The sequence below is a fragment of the Tenrec ecaudatus genome, chromosome 10 (assembly GCF_050624435.1).
Source record: "Tenrec ecaudatus isolate mTenEca1 chromosome 10, mTenEca1.hap1, whole genome shotgun sequence".
In the NCBI taxonomy this organism is placed as follows: domain Eukaryota; kingdom Metazoa; phylum Chordata; class Mammalia; order Afrosoricida; family Tenrecidae; genus Tenrec; species Tenrec ecaudatus.
In genome coordinates this window covers 47,950,852-47,969,124 of record NC_134539.1, presented here as the reverse complement: position 1 = coordinate 47,969,124, position 18,273 = coordinate 47,950,852, and the positions used below count along the sequence as shown (strand labels likewise).

At 39.4% G+C, this 18,273-nt stretch overlaps 1 protein-coding gene across 5 annotated transcripts in view; it reads right to left on the bottom strand.

Moving 5' to 3' along the window:
* Nucleotides 1-18,273, bottom strand: part of MUSK (muscle associated receptor tyrosine kinase) — a 101,812-nt gene that overhangs the window by 48,059 nt on the left and 35,480 nt on the right. For 2 of the 5 annotated variants that reach the window (XM_075559019.1, XM_075559022.1), the window contains exon 6: nucleotides 5,873-5,902. The exons of the other annotated variants lie outside the window; for them this stretch is intronic. In XM_075559019.1, coding sequence (XP_075415134.1) covers nucleotides 5,873-5,902 — 30 coding nt within the window. The remainder of the gene's footprint in view (nucleotides 1-5,872; nucleotides 5,903-18,273) is intronic. 5 annotated transcript variants of the gene reach the window in all.

Sequence of the window (18,273 nt, the reverse complement as noted above, 5' to 3'; positions counted from 1 at the left end):
TTATAGTTGCTTTATTTAAAAGAGTTATTTTAAAATATGATGGTGCTGTGGGTTAGATATTGGACTGCTAACTACAAGTTTAGTAGTTCAACACCACAGATGGAGCTGTCTGCTTCTGTGAAGATTTACAGTCTTGGAAACCCTGTCTCGTGCCACTAGGAGTTAAAATGTACTTGATGTTAGTAAGTGTTAGGTTATAGATTGAATTGTGTCCCTCCAAATACTAGGGGGTACCAAAAAGTATCCCAGATAAAAGCTCTACTGTATGAAGCTTTCATAGAATATATTTTTCTTACTAGGCGAGCAATCCACTCTGGGCTAGTGCACCCAGTGGCATCACTTGGGAAGGTTCTCTCTGGTCACAGTGAATGTTTTCATAAAACCAGTTTCAATCGAACCTTGTTTTTTGTGATGGCCAATTTAAGAGAACAGCGTGTGGCTGTGAAATTTTGTTTCCTGCTCTGGAAAAAGCCGCAGAAACTTGTGAGATGTTGAACACAGCTTACAAGGACAGCACAATGGGAAAAACTCAACTATGCAAGTGATTTTCTCATTTCCAAAAAAAAGTGAAATGCTTATTGATGACAAACTTTTTTCTGGATGTCTATCACCCTCCCAAATGGACAAAAATGTTGACTTGTTGTGCATTTGGAGTTAATTCCACCAGGTCAGACTGTTAACCAAACTTCTATTTAGAGATCTAAAAAGATTATGGAACATTATGTGACAAAAAAGGCCAGATTGTGGCAGATGGGGGACTGGTTTTGCCACCACAACAATGCACCTGCTCGTGCAGCCATCTCTGCACTAGTTTTTAACAAAAGCAGCATGCCTCTCTTGCCCCATGAATCTAACCTCACTCCATGTGATTTCTTTTTGTTTCCTTGGATGAAGAGGGACATGAAAGGACAGTGATTTGATGAAGTAGAAAAGGTGAAGCAAAAAATGAGAGAGGTGCTATGAGCCATCTAAAGAGATAAATTTGAAAAATGTTTCCAAGAATTGCAGCTGTGACTAATGTATTAAGTATAAAGTTGATTACTTTCAAGGTGATAAGTTTTTTTTTGTAAAAAAAAATTTTTAATACAAAGCTTTGGGAAAAAAATCCCCCCCCCTTATTTTGGTACCCACTCACATATGGTGAGTTCCTGGCCCTTGTATTTGTAGATGCAATCCTATTTGGAAATAGGGTTTTTCTTTTGTTATTTTAATGCGGTTGCACAACTGTAGGGTAGATCCTACCCCTAATTATTACAGAGTTTTAAAACAACCAGAATATATATGGTGAACCACACAGGGGAAGACAGATGTCACGTGAGGATCATTTACAAGCTAAGAAATTCCCAGGAAACAAGAAACCTCCAGGGCTATAAACAAGAAATGAATCAACATGGCTGAGGCCCTTATTTGGACTTGTAGCCTCCAGACTGTGAGAAAATGAGTTTCTGGTTCTTAAAGCCGCTCACTTGTGGTATTTGTATTATAGCAGGGAACTATCATAGATGCTCTTCGATGGCAATATGAATGAATGAGGAACCAAGTTTCAAGATTTCTGACTTCTTATAAAAATAGCACGGTGTGAGGATTAGAGTCTATGTCATCAACAAGGCACTCCTGGGTGAAGGTAGGGTTGGAGTCCAACCTATCAATCAGGTTGGTTGATACCTGATGACACCTCCTTTGGGGTGTGGCCTTTTGTTTCAAAGAACTAAGCAGAGACGGATTCTCTTTGGCCCTTTGCCTTTGGCTGGCGCTGGATCCTGCATCTGGTTCCTTAATCTTCTGTTGCATTGCCAGCCAGTCCCAGGAGCCATCAGTGAACTACCTACTGATGGTGGATTCATTTGACCCTGCATTCACCAGCCTGTAACCCACTCCTGATTCATTTTCTGGCTTCCTGTTCATCAATGTCTACAGCTACATGAGTCCAGAGCAGCCTGACTTGAACCAATTGCACTTACGTCCTTCTACAACTGTATAAGTCATTTCTCAATCTAAATCTCTTTCTGTATAGAAATGCATACAAGCACCACTGGTTTTGCTTCTCCAGGGAACCCAACATAGCACATAGGAAATCTTTTCTATTGTTCAACATGGTGTTAATATAATTTCTTAGGCTCTTGCCTTTTATTGTCCTTTACTTAAATACAAAATATAATAATAGAGTAAACCTACTGCCATTGAGTTGATTCCAATTTATAGTGACCACATCAGGTTCCAGACACTGTACTGATATAATTTCCTCCCTATTATCATATCAATTCTCACTCATAGAGACCCTTAGGACAAAGTGGAACCGCCTCTGTGTGTTTCCAAGACTATAACTTGATATGGGAGTAGTAAGTTCATCTTTCTTCTGCGTGGTGATAGAATATGAAGCCTCAATTAACAAAGTGCCTTGAAACTTGGTTGTTCTAGTTCATAGGTTCCCAAATTTATTTGACCTTCTGCCTCCTTTTCAGGAAAAAAAAATTACTCAGCACCCCCCTAGCAACTAAAACCTTTGGGCTATAAGCCACAATCCAAGACAAAGTATAAGGATCTGCTTTTATACCCCACCTGAATCATCCTAGCATCCAGCAGTGGTGGGGTCACCCACTTTGGGGAACACTGTCTAGTGCATTAGAATTTGTGGGGTTGGAGTTGTAACCTAAAGTACAGGAGAGGTTGTATTTCCTAGACAGAAGAGAATGATAAATCAAGTCCGTAGCTATGTGAGAAGTTGGTCTGATTTTAAGATACCCTTTTAAATTCCCAAATTAAAACCAAGTACACTGCTATTGAGTCAATTCTGACTCGTGGCAACCCTCTACAGGATTCCAAGATAAATATTTATGGGAGCAGATAGCCTCATCTTTCTCTCCCTTCTTAGAAGGGATTACATCATTCAGTGAGATAGAGGCAAATACAACTTGTTTGAAATTGGGTGCTTCTGCAAATTCAAACTAGTTTAACCTCCTGTCATTCGCTATTAAGGATTATAAGAGATAAAAATCTAGAAGAGGATCAGAAAGTTAGCAATATGAGGGGGCGTCAAAAGGTGCATGTAAAAATTGCACCAGCTTTTAATTCCATTCTCCCACAAACTTTTGGATCCCCCCACAACAACCACTGACCCCATGCCAGGAGAAAGGAAAAGCAGGACTCTAGTATTCAAGGCAGCACGGTGAGAAGGACTCAGTGAAAAAGGAAAGAAAGACAACCTTAAAAGCAGAATCCAATGCTAAAAATGTAACTGACTTTGTCCCCAAATAACCAAAATTGAGCAGATTTTAATTAAGTCTTGGTATATAATTAGCAACATAAAGAAAATAAAGGATTGAGGAACACACTAGACATCACGAGGATGCAGTTCAATCAAACCAAGAACATACAAAATTGAACATAGCAAATTACTCTGTGTCCCCCCAAACAGACAGCACTACTGACGGCCACCGAGTCCGTGACGACTCAGAGGGATCCCGTAGGGCAGAGCGTTTCAGAGACTGCAACTCTTTAGGGGAACACAAAGCCCTGTCTGTCTTCGTCAGAGCGGCTAGTGGTTTCAAACTGCTGACTTTACGATTAGCAGCACAACACGTAACCACTGTAGCATTAGGAGAGAAACAAAAATGCAAGTGGAAACATTTATAGATTTAGAGATGTAAGAGGCATGTAACTCATAATGTATGGATTTTTTTTGAGTTCTTACCAAACAAATCAAGTGTTAAAAGGTATTTTGAGACAATCAGATGACAACTGACCTGGACTTTAAGAAGGTACTGTTACATGAGGGCAAGGTGGGAGGATGGTAATGAAACATGATGGTGTTTTAAAAATAGATGTTCTTACATCAGAGTAGACATGAATGGAATTATTCACCATTTGAAATTGTATTTAAAATTAAATCGGCAGCAATAAAATGGTGGACGGAAAGAGAAACCAAACTAGCAGAATCCTAGTGGCTGTGGAGGGTAGAAAATGGGAACTTACTGTCTTAGTCTGCCAGCATTCATGTAAACTTAAAATTTTATCACAACATTAACCTAGAAAACTGCTGCTGAATCTACGTAAAATGATGAGGACTAAAGGAGAGAAAGGAATCTTGGGGTCCTACCCCACCCCACCAGAGAAGCCTGTGAGGGGACACAGAATTCTGTTGCCATTGGAATAGCAATAAATGAGGTCCTGGGTGGCACAAACATTCTGTGCTCAACTGCTAACGTACAGGTGGGTGGTTTGGACTCATCTGGGTATAAAACACCAAATCCATGACCACTGAGCCGATTCTGGCTCATCGTACCCTTACAGGGCAGAGTAGAACTGCCCCTGTGGGTTTCTGAGGCTGTACATCTTTATGGGAGCAGAACACCTTGTCTTTCTCCCACAGAGCAACTGGTGAATTCGAACTACTGATTTGGAGGTTATCAGCCCAACCCGCTACCGACTAAACCAATATAAGGGGGAAGGGAAAACTTGACCATCTTCTAGAAAGACGAGAAAAGCCCACGAAGCAAGCAGTTCTAGTCGATAACAAGGTATCCATGAACCAGAGCAGCCTTGACAGAAGATAGAGCCGAGTGGACCGAGCGTGCCCATGTGGTGTCAGGGGAAGCCCCCAAGGCCAAGGATGTAAATTAAGTCCTGAAACTAACTGGTAGTTTTTTTTTTCTTGAGACAAACCCCTTTTTACTCGGTAAGGGAATAGGAATTAGTGAAATACATAAATCTCTCATAAAGCCTATTCTGCATAATTATTCCACAGGAAAAAATGAGTTCTCCTGGATCTGCCTTTCACTTGGTCTTTTAAAAATATATGTTATTTTCTGGTCCTCTTATTCAGGTATTTTGGTTCCATTATTCAGTCCAGCAAGTACTAATAGGAATGATTTGAGGGGAAATCACACAGGACAAGGTGGAATGATTTCACCAAAATTTAGTTGTAAACAACCTAATGTTTAGAAATAGGAAATCATCCCCAATACCTTATTTTGGGATAGAAATGGGGTTTTTAAAATACCAGACTAAGATGTGTTTTCAGAGTCACATGTTTAACTTGAGAAGATGGGAATTTTAGCCGCAAAGTACCAAAGTTTAGATTAAATTAGAAAGGCACAGAGTTTGGGCAGAATGAAAAGTGCTTTCTTTGAAGGAAAACTGATAGAGAGCACTCACGTTTTACAATCCCATTGAAACCCATTGCTGTCGAGTTAATTCCGACGGATAGGGGCTTGATAGAGGGTTTCCAAAGCTGTACATCTTTTAATGGAACAGCCAGCCTCATCTTTTTCCATTGGAGTGGTTGACGGGTTTGAACTGCCAGCATTGCTGTTAGCAGTCCAAAGCTTACTTGACAGCTCGACTAGGGCACCTGTGTTTTACAGGAGGGTTTCCAGTTGCTCTCATCTAAACATACTCCATTAATTACATATGTATGTGTGCAATTGAAATGAACTTCATTTGGTTTGTTTTATTTGGATCAATTACATGGTATTCCTTGTCCTCTTGAAATCAAACCCCAGCTGGATTTTAACATCTGTTTAAAAAATATAAGCTGAAAGAGAAATAAGTCTTTTGTCAAAGGATAACTTGCTGTTCCAATCTGTGTGGGATTTATACTCCCGTGCCATTTCATTTGTATTTCTAGAGTTTGGACCACCAAGTTAAAACATTCACGTTGATTCAATATTTTAAGACATGCAAACCAACAAGTGTGTTATATAATAAAACAGCCCATCTAGTAAAACTTAGCTAGTGCTGTGTTATGATATTTTTCCATACATAGGTATGGTATTTATTGTAGTTTTAGGTAGTTATTTCTTAACAAGATAAATTGACAAAAACAATAAAATACATTGAAAAAGAAGCAGGGTGCAAATAATAATAGTAATACCTTTAGCATCTTGCTCAGGTTCACTTTCTTCTATTAATAGAAAAAGAAACAAAACAAAACAAACACACAAACAAAAAAACAACATCATGAAGAGGAAAATCTTGGACTACAGAAAGGTCAAATGTGCAACAAGATTAATCAGAATCTTCTTTCTTATTTCTGTAAGAAACAATCACAGTCAAGGGAAACTATTGACCTTTTAAAAACAAGCTATTATGTTACAGAATATTTCAAATTATTGCATTTAGTCAGACAGCACGATACAGAAAAGACAAACAGCATACCCAACAGCACAGATCATTCATGCGTTTTTTAATTTGAATGTTGACAATTACTCTTTCAAGGCAAGAGTCTGAATGCCTACTATTCGGAGAACTTGCGTTCTCCCTTGTAGCTTGGCTTCTCCTCTTAGGAGGCCCTGCTCTGAAGGCAGTGAATGTGGAAGCTGGCATCTCAGCTATCATTTCTATAGCAATAGACTCTTGTTGTGATAAACAGGATTAGGGGCTTTCTGCCGAACAGAGCCTACCAACAAGCCTGCTCTATTCCTCTGGATCAACACCCAGGGTGCTCTTAAGCAGAGACAGCATGCATTTCAAGATCTCCTGGGAAACTGCAGGCCACGCAAGCCCCACAGGAAAATGTAAAAAAGGTCTAAATAGGAGAGATTTAGAATTATTTTTGAAAGATGACAAAAAAAACCCAAATCTCAATATTTAATATAATTATATTAGATGCATACCCCAGGGGGGATTTTTCCCCCATGAACATGTCTTTGTTCATTTTAATTTAGACCTCCCTTAGAATTAATTGAAGAAGCAACTCTACACAGTACTTAATAACAGTGTTAGAGTTCGCTTAATGATAAAAGTACAGTTGCAAAGGTTTTCTCTGATCATTGATATTCTCACACACGCCCTACATTCTATCCTTTCGTGTTCACTCTGTCATTGTGATTGAGCAGAATTGATATCAGGGAGGATTAAAAAAGTTTGTGAAAATGGAACTTTTCCACAAAATTTTAGAAGCCCCCTGGGACTTTTCTGTCCATCTTCCACACAAGGAGTTTGAGAGTAAGATATGCCACAGGTGCAAAGCTAGAAACCTCTCCTGTTTCTCATGCCATATGTCTCAAGCAGCACCTTGCGAACTCCTTATTTGTCCACTCAACGCCAAATACTCTCAACCTGAAATGAATGAATCATTTCCCAGGTAGATTTTAATCGATCTGAGCAAGTTAACGGCACTGTCCTGGCTATGTTTCTTTCTTTTGTATTAAGGTGAACGATTACTTAAGACTTGCGACATGCTTGTTTTGTATGGCTAAATGAGCTGCAGTGGCCATCTGTGGAAGGTATCTCTGGATGAAGGAATCATTTTTGTATTTTGTTTTTACAACGTCACTAACCATGCATGGAAGAACATAGATTTTTGAATAAATAACAAGTTTTTTCCACACCAAGGACTGGTTCTCTGAACACTTCCAGACTGCAAATATTCCCCGATTATGTCACAGCCTTTAAACAGAGGAAATAAAGGAAAAGCCATGGGTGAGCATGATTAGGCCTGAAAAATTGATTTGATCTGCCTTTGGGCTGAGCATGCCTTTCCAGGTAACCGTGGTTGCCCCACTCCCAAGTGCAGTACATCCTACTAGCCTCCTCCTTTATGTAAAATACTTTCATTTAAAAGAAAACATTTTTTTAGACAACAAGAATAATGAAGGCTTCTTAGTAGATAGCTAGGAGGAATTTCAAAAAATAATAAACAGTACTTACGTTTAAAAAAAATATTTGAATTGGAAATACAGAAACATGATATAAAAATTTGAAAAGTACCAAAAATATGCAGTGCAAAGCACTCTCCCATTAAACATCTCAGACATCCAATTCTCTTTCCCAGAGGCAATCAGGTAACTTGTTTTATGTATACATGTATTTTTAAAGGGTTAATCTATGGACAGCCTGCAGAAGCATATATGTTTTAAAAACCGCAACTTTATGTTTGGATTATATTGCCTGCATGAAAGATTCAGTTTAGTTCTACCCATTGAACAAGAAAGAAAATAAAACCCATCGAATATTTCCCTGCCTCCCTGCCTTATCATAGTCTGAGTCCACCATCCTAATGACTATTGAGTTTACAGATTCCTCTTATCATATTCAGAACCAAAACTAATACATAGAAAAGACTCCAACAGTCTTTTCTATGTTTCTAATGGTTTGTTTTATTCCTATGAAAATAATTTTTAAAATTTATTGTATCTTTTTGTAGTCATAGAATTTTTTTATTTCATTGAAAATTTAAAAAAAAATTTTTTTTATTTTAACAATTTATTGGGGCTGATACAATTTTTTTCACAGTTCATACATATACATACATCAATTGTATAAAGCACATCTGTACAGTTTTTGCCCTAATCATTTTTTTCTCTTTTCTTCTTTTACATTTTATTAGGGACTCAAACAACTCTTAATAACCTAACATTCATTTATACCTGCTCTAATTAAGGTCTATCTCCTAGGTTTGCAAAATATATATTTATGTGGTATGTGAATGTGATCTGATTCTAAGAAATAAAAAATAATTGTATTAGTTGACTAGAGAGAGAATTTGATGGAGAAATCTACTGCCATGCAAAGGAATGGAAGCCATCAAGCTTACTTTGTAGAAATAAAAGAAATACAGTGAACAAAGCTGTCGAGGGCATGTAGACATGGTGGAAAGAAAGGTAAAATAGGAGAACACTGGCAGAACATTTTCCATTCTTTAACTACGAAAGTGAGGGAAGCCAAGAAGATAATAGGGATTTGGCTAAGTAGAGCTGAAGCCTCAGCCAAAGCTGAAATCTCAGTCTTTATCTTTGTTGCCTTGGTATTAGAACCTCTTCTTTATGGTAATTTGATTATCAACAGGGGGAGGGGGTGGGAAAGCTTGCAAATAAAGTAAACAGAACGTAGAGGCGAAGCCAAAAATGATTGAGCAAGTTCCACCTTGGGAGTATTGGAGAGACGTTTTGGAAAGATTTAAGCAGTAATCAAATCATGAAATCATGAAGGGAAAGAAGTTGAGTTCTGTATGAAAAGATTTCTTTGAGAATGGGCATTCCAGAAAACTTTCAGGTATATTAAATGATTTCTTATCTCAATGAGTTAGGGTCAAGTCAACATAAATAATCAATCATGTAGTCGTATGTATTTTATAAATAACTTGCAGTTATTAACTATATTATTTAATGTAGCTTTGGAGTTGACATTCAAGTTTTCTGAATATATAAAAACCATCATCTTTAATATTACTTTTCATGTGTCCTTTCAATTCATAATATGCATGTTTTTGTCTTATAAATTCCATCAAGTAGGCTTATAATCATTACAGCCTGAAAATTACTGCCCCAGCTGGTGCTATCGGTTTACAATCCACAACCACCGAACCAGAGCAAGTGCATGGACAAAATTTCATTTTGTCTCTTCTTCAGTCGGGAAGGACGTCTGTGTGAGGGGGAAGAACCGCCATGTCTTCCAGTGCTTAGGCGAACCCTCCGATGCGAGGTCTTCTGGCAAGGCGTCTGAGGGTCCATATTGTTGGAGTGTTCGTTCTGTCTCTGGCGGCTGGAGTTTTCTATGAGCTTGCAGTTGCTGAACGGAGAGAGAAGGCAGAAGCAGAGGTCTACAGAAATTCTGATTCCATGCAGGATTTTGAGGAGCTAAGGAAAGCTGGCGTCTTTCAAGGTGCAAAGTGATTGTGGAATGGAAAGAATTTCTTCAGATTGATTCCATGAACGTCACTGGCCTATGCCCTTGAACTGTGAGCTATGACTGTGGGCTAAGGAGTAGTAGTTTCTCTTGGTAAATAAACAATAAAAAATCTTTTTTTTTCTAGATAGAGCTCTGGACAAAAACAAGGTCAATACCTCAGTATATAAAATACGGGACAAAAAGAACTCCAGATCTCTGTGCGGGAAAAGGACCTACATCTTGATTTCTTCAACAAGGGTCTAAAATGTGATTTCTCCAACAGTGTCTGTCATTTGAGGTAGGGAGAGGTGGCTCAGTGCTTATACCCAACGGTGGGAGCGGGTGAGGCTTTCTTATTTGTGCAACGGGTGGGCACAGGGAGAGACCGAGGAAGAGCAGTAATGTTGGCGGTGGTGGGTAGAGTTTATGGCAACTTGCACGTGTGTAGGGGTGGAGTCCAACCTGTCAGTCAAGCCAGAGCCTGATGATGCCTCCTGTCACATATGGAGACATGCCCTCCCTCTTTGACCCTTCACCTTCCTGCTTCCTGGGACTCTGTGCCTCCCTCCAGGAGAGCACCCTATGGGACTTCATACACTGAGAGCTGTCAGCGCTCTTGAGCCACCAACCTTGACTCCACGCAACTCTGCACCCACCAGCTGGGGACTCCCTGATGCCCACTTCACCTTTCTGTGTCATTAGACTTCAGTTTGAAAGGGCTGGGGTGCCCTCTTAATAGAAAACTACTTCTGGATAGAAAGTTCTTTCTTATACATATATAAGTGTCCATGGTTCTGTTTCTCTAGAGAGCCCAGCCTAACACAGCTTTGTGGCAAGAATTTGTATTAATCGTTCAGCTGTCTTAGTCACTGGATCCCTGTTACACCCCAAAATACTGAAAAATGAGGGACCTAAACTTTCGTTTTAACATATTTTTGGAAGGAGGGAATTGAAAGATCTCCAAAAGACAACCTCAAAAATTATTGGGAAGGGAAAAATAATTTCAGAGAGATTGAAAATAAGAACCCGTCCCTTAAGATGCATTGACAAATTATAATTGTAAGGGGGATTAGGAAATGAATGCTAACAAAGCCAAGACGTGTAGCAATTAGGAGATGCGTTTACTTTGGTAAGAAATAACATTCTCATTAACTGCCATTGAGTCAATGGCAATTCATAGTCAGCCTGTAGGGCAGAGTAGAATTGCCTCTGAGGTTTTCCAACACTGTAACTCTTTATAGGCCCATCTCGATCCCTCCGAGAGGCTGGTGATTTTGCACTGTTGACCTTGAGGTTACAGCCCAATGTGAAACCACTATGCCACCAGCACTCCTGGAAATAACGCTAGAAAATAGGAAAATTTAAAACTATCTTTTAAAAAAGAGAAAGAGTATTGAATTCTTAAAAAAATAAGAACAAGGAATTATTAAACAGAAAAAGGCAAAATTTAAGTTTGTAGAAGGTAAAAATATATACATGAAAATATATAAATTAAACACACACACAACAAATATAATATATGCAAGATCTGACAAGCTCAAATGGAGAATTAGTGAATCCCACAATGCTACTAATGAAACCACCCAGTCCTGAGACCAGCGAGAAACGTGAACGCCTAACCAGGAGCTGGGGAGAGCAGGTCTATGGGTTCGGACACACGTATGTGTAACAGGAAGGAGAGGTGTAGAGAAGGGAGGGCTCTTCCGAGCAGCAGTTGTGAAGCGATAACCAATGAACATGCGTGAAGAAATGCGTGAATCTCCAAATGCACTGAACTTGAGATGTATCAGAATCAATTGTAAAAGTAAAAACAATAATGACAAGACCGAAATTAGATGCTGTCCATGGAATTCATGTTGTTGGAGAACAATTTCCTACCAGAGACCTGGAGAATCTGTATTTTGCAAAAGTATTTGAAACTCTGAGGAGCAGTGGGATTGAAAACCACGTTACTGACTGCATAGGATTAATAGAAATACGTGGACATTGTTGTTGTTTTGGACCATTTTGAACATTGTGTTCACAAATGTTCCTATCATAAGGGGAGTCTAGTTTCTCTCTGTGGACTTGGCTGGATATTCTAATAAGCAGGTAGATGCCTGATGTTTCTGAGGAGCAGTGAAATTGCACACCTCACTGTAAGAGAAGTCGTGCATTTTCTGTTAGGAGCATGGACTTGCTTGCGGCTCACAGGGACCTGAAGTACAACAGAGTAAAACACTGCCCTATCCGATGAATGCATGCACATCGACAGAAATCACTGGACATGAGTCTTATTTCTTTCCTTGGTTGTAGGCTGAGCATTTCTAACAAATAGAATCTGGCAGTAGGGTGTGGCTTCTGAGGGTGTATCCTAAAAAAGACATTATGAGCTCTTCCCCTATCTACTATCTCAGCCCACTGTCTGTCTGCTAGCTCAGCCACGCTAGCAAGAAAGACCCCATCCTTGAGGACACTCAGGCAGCCTATGGAGAGACCATGCAGAGAAGAAGCAAGCCTTTCACCATTCAGCATCCACGTGTGAACAGGCCACTCATGGCTCCAACCCAGTCAAGTTTTCAGATGACTGGAGCCCCTCATCATGACTGCAACCATGATGCCGCCATTTTTTTTGTTCCATCTTCATCCATCCAGCCTTTCACATGTGCACGCACAGTAATTCTTGGTGGGAAATTGATCTTTTTAGGCAAGGTCTTTCTTTTAAAAATAATGACAGAATGCAGCTTAGTTCCATTAGCCAAACATGACAGAACAACTGTAAAGTGTTTTTTTTTCATTTCCTGTGGTTTTGAGAAAAATGGTTTTTTCTCCTAAACTTGCCACAGTTCTGTTGCTTGGAAGATCAAAAGTTATGGCACTTTGATCCATATTCCCAATATCTGCCAGGTCATAATTATAAATCCTTCTTTGTTTTATAATAAATGACTGGAGTGACATAATTTTTTCTTCAAGGTCTTGTGGCAATTTCTGGGAAATCTTTTTTCTTTGTCTCAAACATAGTAGGTCAAACCTATTCATGAAGCAAGTACACCATCCTGCTGATGCAGCAAATTTTTCAATGCTTGGTGGTTTATATTTGTCATCCTTAGCCATTTGTAGAGCACGTATGTGGATTCCCATGCGTGTTACGCAGTAACCATTTTGATGACACTCCGTAACCCATTTATGCAATTCACTCTCTAGAGCCCCATAAAAAGATGTTAAACCACGACGAGCTTTTTTAGCTTTAGGAATCTATTCCAAGTCAGCCTTCGTTTTCCTCCACTTTCTCATTTGCTTTTCATCAACACAGAATTCCCTACTTGCAATACTATTATTGCTCTCTTCTGCTCTTGACACAACCTTCATTTTGAAACCAGCCTCATATGACCGGCTTCTTTGTTTTGGTTCAAGAGTATCCGTTTCTAATATGATAAAAAACCAAGACTTTGAAAAAGAACTTTCATGGTAACCCCCCCCCCCCGACCCCCGTGACATGTTAGCTGGGAGTAGGTGGGGGGTGGGGGGGAGTCCGTGCGGGCTGGGGATGCAGGATGTGAATTAACACAGAGACCAGAGAGGAGAACGGAGCGCAGCCACAGACACATCCTTACCAGTTCAGCTGCCAGCAAAAGTGAATCACTACAGGTGCTTCTGCGAATTGGAGCTGTCCACATCATAGGACGGCTCTGATTGGTTAGATGTGAGTAAACAAACATTCAAAGCCCTGCAGTGTCAGTGGGACATTGAATGAACAGTAGAGAAATGGCAATCACCCGTGAGATAATGGGCACTTGTCCTGTTACCCCGGAGGCAAGGGGGCAGCGAGATGTTACACCTCGCTGGGGTACCACTGACCCATGTATAAGCAGAACCCCAGTTTTTCAGCACATTTTTTTTGTGTTGAAAAACTCGGCTCATACACGAGTATATATGGTAATTCATTGTTTTAAGGATAAATTAAATTTTAGATAATACCAAGGAAGATGGAATTGGATGAGGTGATATTACATGATGAGTTACGGAATGCTGATATTCTTACCTTGGTTGGGAAAAGATTGGTAAAGATACAGCATAGTTTAAAATATGTTAGGCTTACAGTGTTGTATATATACATTTTATAAAGGCAGTCACCAAAATATGAAAATTTAACACATAATTAAAAAATCAGAAGTTTGCGGGGTAAGGGTAGAGAATAAAGAAACTATAAATCCACTAGAAAGTTATTAAAAATAAGCCAAAATTAAAAACCTGATAAACAGCATGATGTTAAAAATAAATTGATTTAAATAGAAATAAATTATAAGAATAAATTTAAAGGTATTTAAACTTGCCTACTAAAGCACCGAATTTCCGAATATATTGCATAACCTCTAGATATATTCTGCATTCAAAATCACAGTGGAAAACCACAGAGAAAAATAATAAAGCATGTTAAAAATGAGGAATGAATGGCTATTAAAGTAAAAAATGTCGTAAAAATACTATATTAGACAAAATAGATTTGGAGTAAAAGGCATTAACAGAAATTAAGAGAAACACTGCTCAAATGCAGGAGCATAAATTACAGCCCAAGAGAAAGGAGCCACAAGAATGATGAACGTGTAGCTATTTAAGATGCTGGTACTTAGGAGTGTGCTCCAGCCCCTGGTGGCCCTGTGCACAATAGGACGTCTGCTCAGTATCATTCTCACAATGACCCTTACGCTTGAGCCCATGGTAGCCACTGGGGCGGTCCACTTTGTTAAGGATCCCCTCTAGTTCTCTGGTCCTCCTCTTTACCAAGCATGACGTCCTCTACAGAGACTGGTCTCTGACACTGCGTCCAGAGCATGTGTGATTAAGTCTCTCCATCTCTGTTCCTAAAGAGCGTTCTGGTTCTGCTTCTTCCAAGGCCGATGTGTTTGCTTTTCTGGCAGTCCGTGGCACTTTCAATATTCTTTGCCCAAAGCATAATTCAAATGTCTCCATTGTTTCAGGTCTTCGTTATTCACGGTCCAGCTTTCACAGACACAGGAGACAATTGAAAAGACCATGGCTTGTCCTCAAAGTGTCTCCTTTGCTCTTTGCTTTAATACTTTAAACAAGACTCGTGTGACAGATTCTCCCAATGCAACAGGGCATCTGATTTCCTGATTGCTGCTGCCACCGCGATGAGTCAGGACCAACTTGAGGGCAGTGAGTGTGGCTCCCTGAGTGTTAGTTGTGGATCCAAGTACAATGGAATTCTTGACAACTTCAATCTTTTTGCTAGTTATCATGATGTTGTCTATTGGTCCAGCTGTGGGGATATCAGTCTTCTTTATAATGAATTGTGATCCATACTAAGAGAAGTAGCCTTTGATCTTCATCAGTAAGTCCTTCAAGTGCCCTTGCCCAAGGGTGTGTCATTTACCTATCAAATAGTGTGCCTGCCTCCAATCTTGATGCCTTCTTCTTCTTCTTCTTCTTCTTCTTCATGTAGTAACCAAATTCCTTGAGGGAATGGGTCATTGGGCCTGGGGTCCCAAAACTGTAGTCTTGGGGTAAGCATAATTGGCATAACATAGTCCACAAAGACAATGTTCTATGAGTAGGAATGGGGCCTTAAAAACTTGTGAGTGGCCATCTAAGGTGCAATTACTGATCTGTCTAGAGCAGTGGTTCTCAACCTTCCTAAGGCCGCGAAACTTTAACACAGTTCCTCATGTTGTGGTGACCCCCCCCCCAACCATAACATTATTTTTGTTGCTACTTCATAGTTTTAATCTCCCAATTTCTGAGTTATTCTAAGAAAAAAACGTAGAAAACTGTTCTTAGACTATAAGATGGTCAGAGATTTCTTAAGATATTGACTGAGGAAATGAAAGACACATGGAAACAATTAGTCCAAGGGATTATTGAACCATGTAAACCTCAACCTCCATTACTCTGAGATCAGAAGAACTGCCTGGAATCTGGTACTAACCATTCAGAGAAAAATCAATAGAAGCTTCTAAATAGAGTGGAAGAAAAAAATGTGAACTCAAAATCATAAAAATGATTGGGCTTATTGTTCTGATGGAGAGAAATGGAGCCCCAGAACTCTGGTTTCCAGACCCCTTTCAAGCTTGGAGTTAAAGTCACCTCTACGGGTCACCCTTCAGCAAAACAAAGGGCCTGTAAGGTAAATATTAGCACCAGGGAGATACACGTGCCTTAGAACCATCAGATGCGTGAGTCCAAAAGACAGCATCTGTCTAGGGATGAAGGTCAACAGATGGAAGAGTTAGGAAAGAAGGAAGACTGGAGATGGGACTCACACTCGGGAAGTGACACGAGGGCTGCTCCCTCGTGAGGACCGCACTCAACACCGCCCAGCAGAATGTGTATGAATTATGGAGCAAGGCTAATTGGCTCCGTAAACTTCCGTCCAAATCACAATAACAAGTTAAACATATTTTTTTCTGAATTTGATCATCTCTTGGGATGTCAAATAATTTCCACTATTTGTTGGAATTCATTTTAAGATGGTATGAAAGATTAAGATGACTTGCACAAATTTTTATAAAGAAGTGTGTATTAAGAAGAAAATGGAAAAAGCTCTTCCTTTATATGAAGTATTGGTTTTTGTCCTTAAAGGGAACCTGGATACTCTCTCACTTTGCTTTCTGAGCACCATTTCATTAAGTTGTTCTCATTTTCCTTAGTCAATATCTTAAGAAATCTCTGACCATCTTATAGTCTAAGAACAGCTTTCTAGGGCTTTTTCTTAGGATATAACTCAGAAATTGGGAGAGTAAAACCACACAGTTAGTACCACTTCTTTACGCTTCTATATAATGCCTCACTATTTACAAGGCACCTTCTCATTTGCCTGGTGTAAGCATTTCAGGCAGGTGCCCCTGGATTTGAATCTTCATCCACCACTTAATAGCTGTGTGATCTCAGGCTAGTCCTGGAGCTTCAGTTTCTTCATCCAGAAAATGTGGTCATCCATTCCCAACTCAGAGTATTGTGCAGTAAATTAAATGATGTGATTTGCATAAAATAGTAGTTAGCAAGTACTGGAAGCTCATTTCAGAGACAGATCTTCTACTTTATTTTCTTTCTCTCTCTAGGATATCCTCCTCACTTACAAAACCCATTCCTCCAGATATTGATCATGTTGAGGAACCCTTTTCTGGTAGTTATCACCAGATGCTTAATTTTATTCCTCAATAGAATTGTCTGAAAAGACAAAAATGCAGTAGAAGAAACCCCATCCATCTTCAAACCCCATTATTAAAACATGGGTAGTAATCTAGATTAGGTTATTTGTATTCTTTCGTAAACAGTCATCTCATTCATCACCATATTTTATGAATTATCAAGTTCAACAGCACCATATTTTATGAATTATCAAGTTCAAGACAACAAGCACTGTAAGGAAAACAAGCAAAACCAAATGCGGCGGCCCTTGATTCTGACTCATGGCAGAATTGAGTTCCACAGCACGTTCAATGGGTGCTTTTTCAGCGGTAGATCAGCAGGCCTTTCTCTCAGACACCTTTTGGTGAACTTGAACCTTTGGGTTAGAGAAACTTTGGGTTAGCTGCAGAGGCTGTAACCATGCGCATCATCCGGGAACTCGACCGAGCCAGGAGTCATTGCAATTGCTGTGCAGGCTTCCCGTCAACACCAAAATTGGCCAGGTGTTGTTGGAATGTAATCCTGTTGATATTCAGTGGTACTTTGTGGTTTTGAACAGATTCTTTCTCCCACCACCCCCACCCCAATCATTAAATCATATCCTAGCATTTATGACGATAAGTCTGGTGTAGCTGGTGGCAGCTGGTTTATCTTTCTTGACTTCTTAGTTAAAGCGAGAAGCCCATCTTGGTTGGTGGCCACTGTGTGTAATCTCTGACCTCTCTGAAGCAGAGAAACACATGAGCTAGTTTACTTGCTGAGGCTCCATCAACAGAGGGATTGTAACGCACCCTCCTTTAGGAAACATATGCATCGCGCCCCCAGCCCTTTCTTGAGTCTTCATGGTAAAGCCTGACTGCCTCTGTGACATTATGGTTTTAGAAAGTGTCTTGGGATGGAAACATGTTTGTGGCTTTGAGATAATAACATCTTTCTAGCTTGTAAATATGGACGGTGAGTAATGACTGTCAGTAAGAGATGTTTACCAAGCAAATCAGATCAGAATCATGCAAGGCTCATTTATTTTTGTTCCAGACCTACATGCAAATAGAGCAGCTGCATGAAAATATATCATGAGTTTAGCCATAGCCAATAGAAGGTGGGCCTTTAGTTCTGACTCATGTTTTTGTATTTTAAAAAATAAATCAATTTCCGGTTTTGATCAGAGGAGATGCCAAACTGGTTCATTACAAGGGGAAAGTCTTTTTATTCATCTTTAAATTTTTTATTTTCATGAGTTAAGATTTGCAGAAAAGTTTCCATGTCAATAGAGATAGTTTTCACATATGTTTGATCCAACTTTCCATAACATTACATGTAATACAACCATGTCACATTAACTAAAATCTTAGTTTATTTTTAAAAAGTTTTAAAACCTAAAACTTAAAAAAAACCCTTTCTTTCTCATATAAAGATAGATAGCTGAATGGTGACTGCACTCAAATATGCTAAAGTTTATTAGGAACCAGAATTTTTTAAGCCATGCAGAAATTGTAGCTGGAAAAGAAAAGGAGCCAGAACCTTAATCAAAATGAG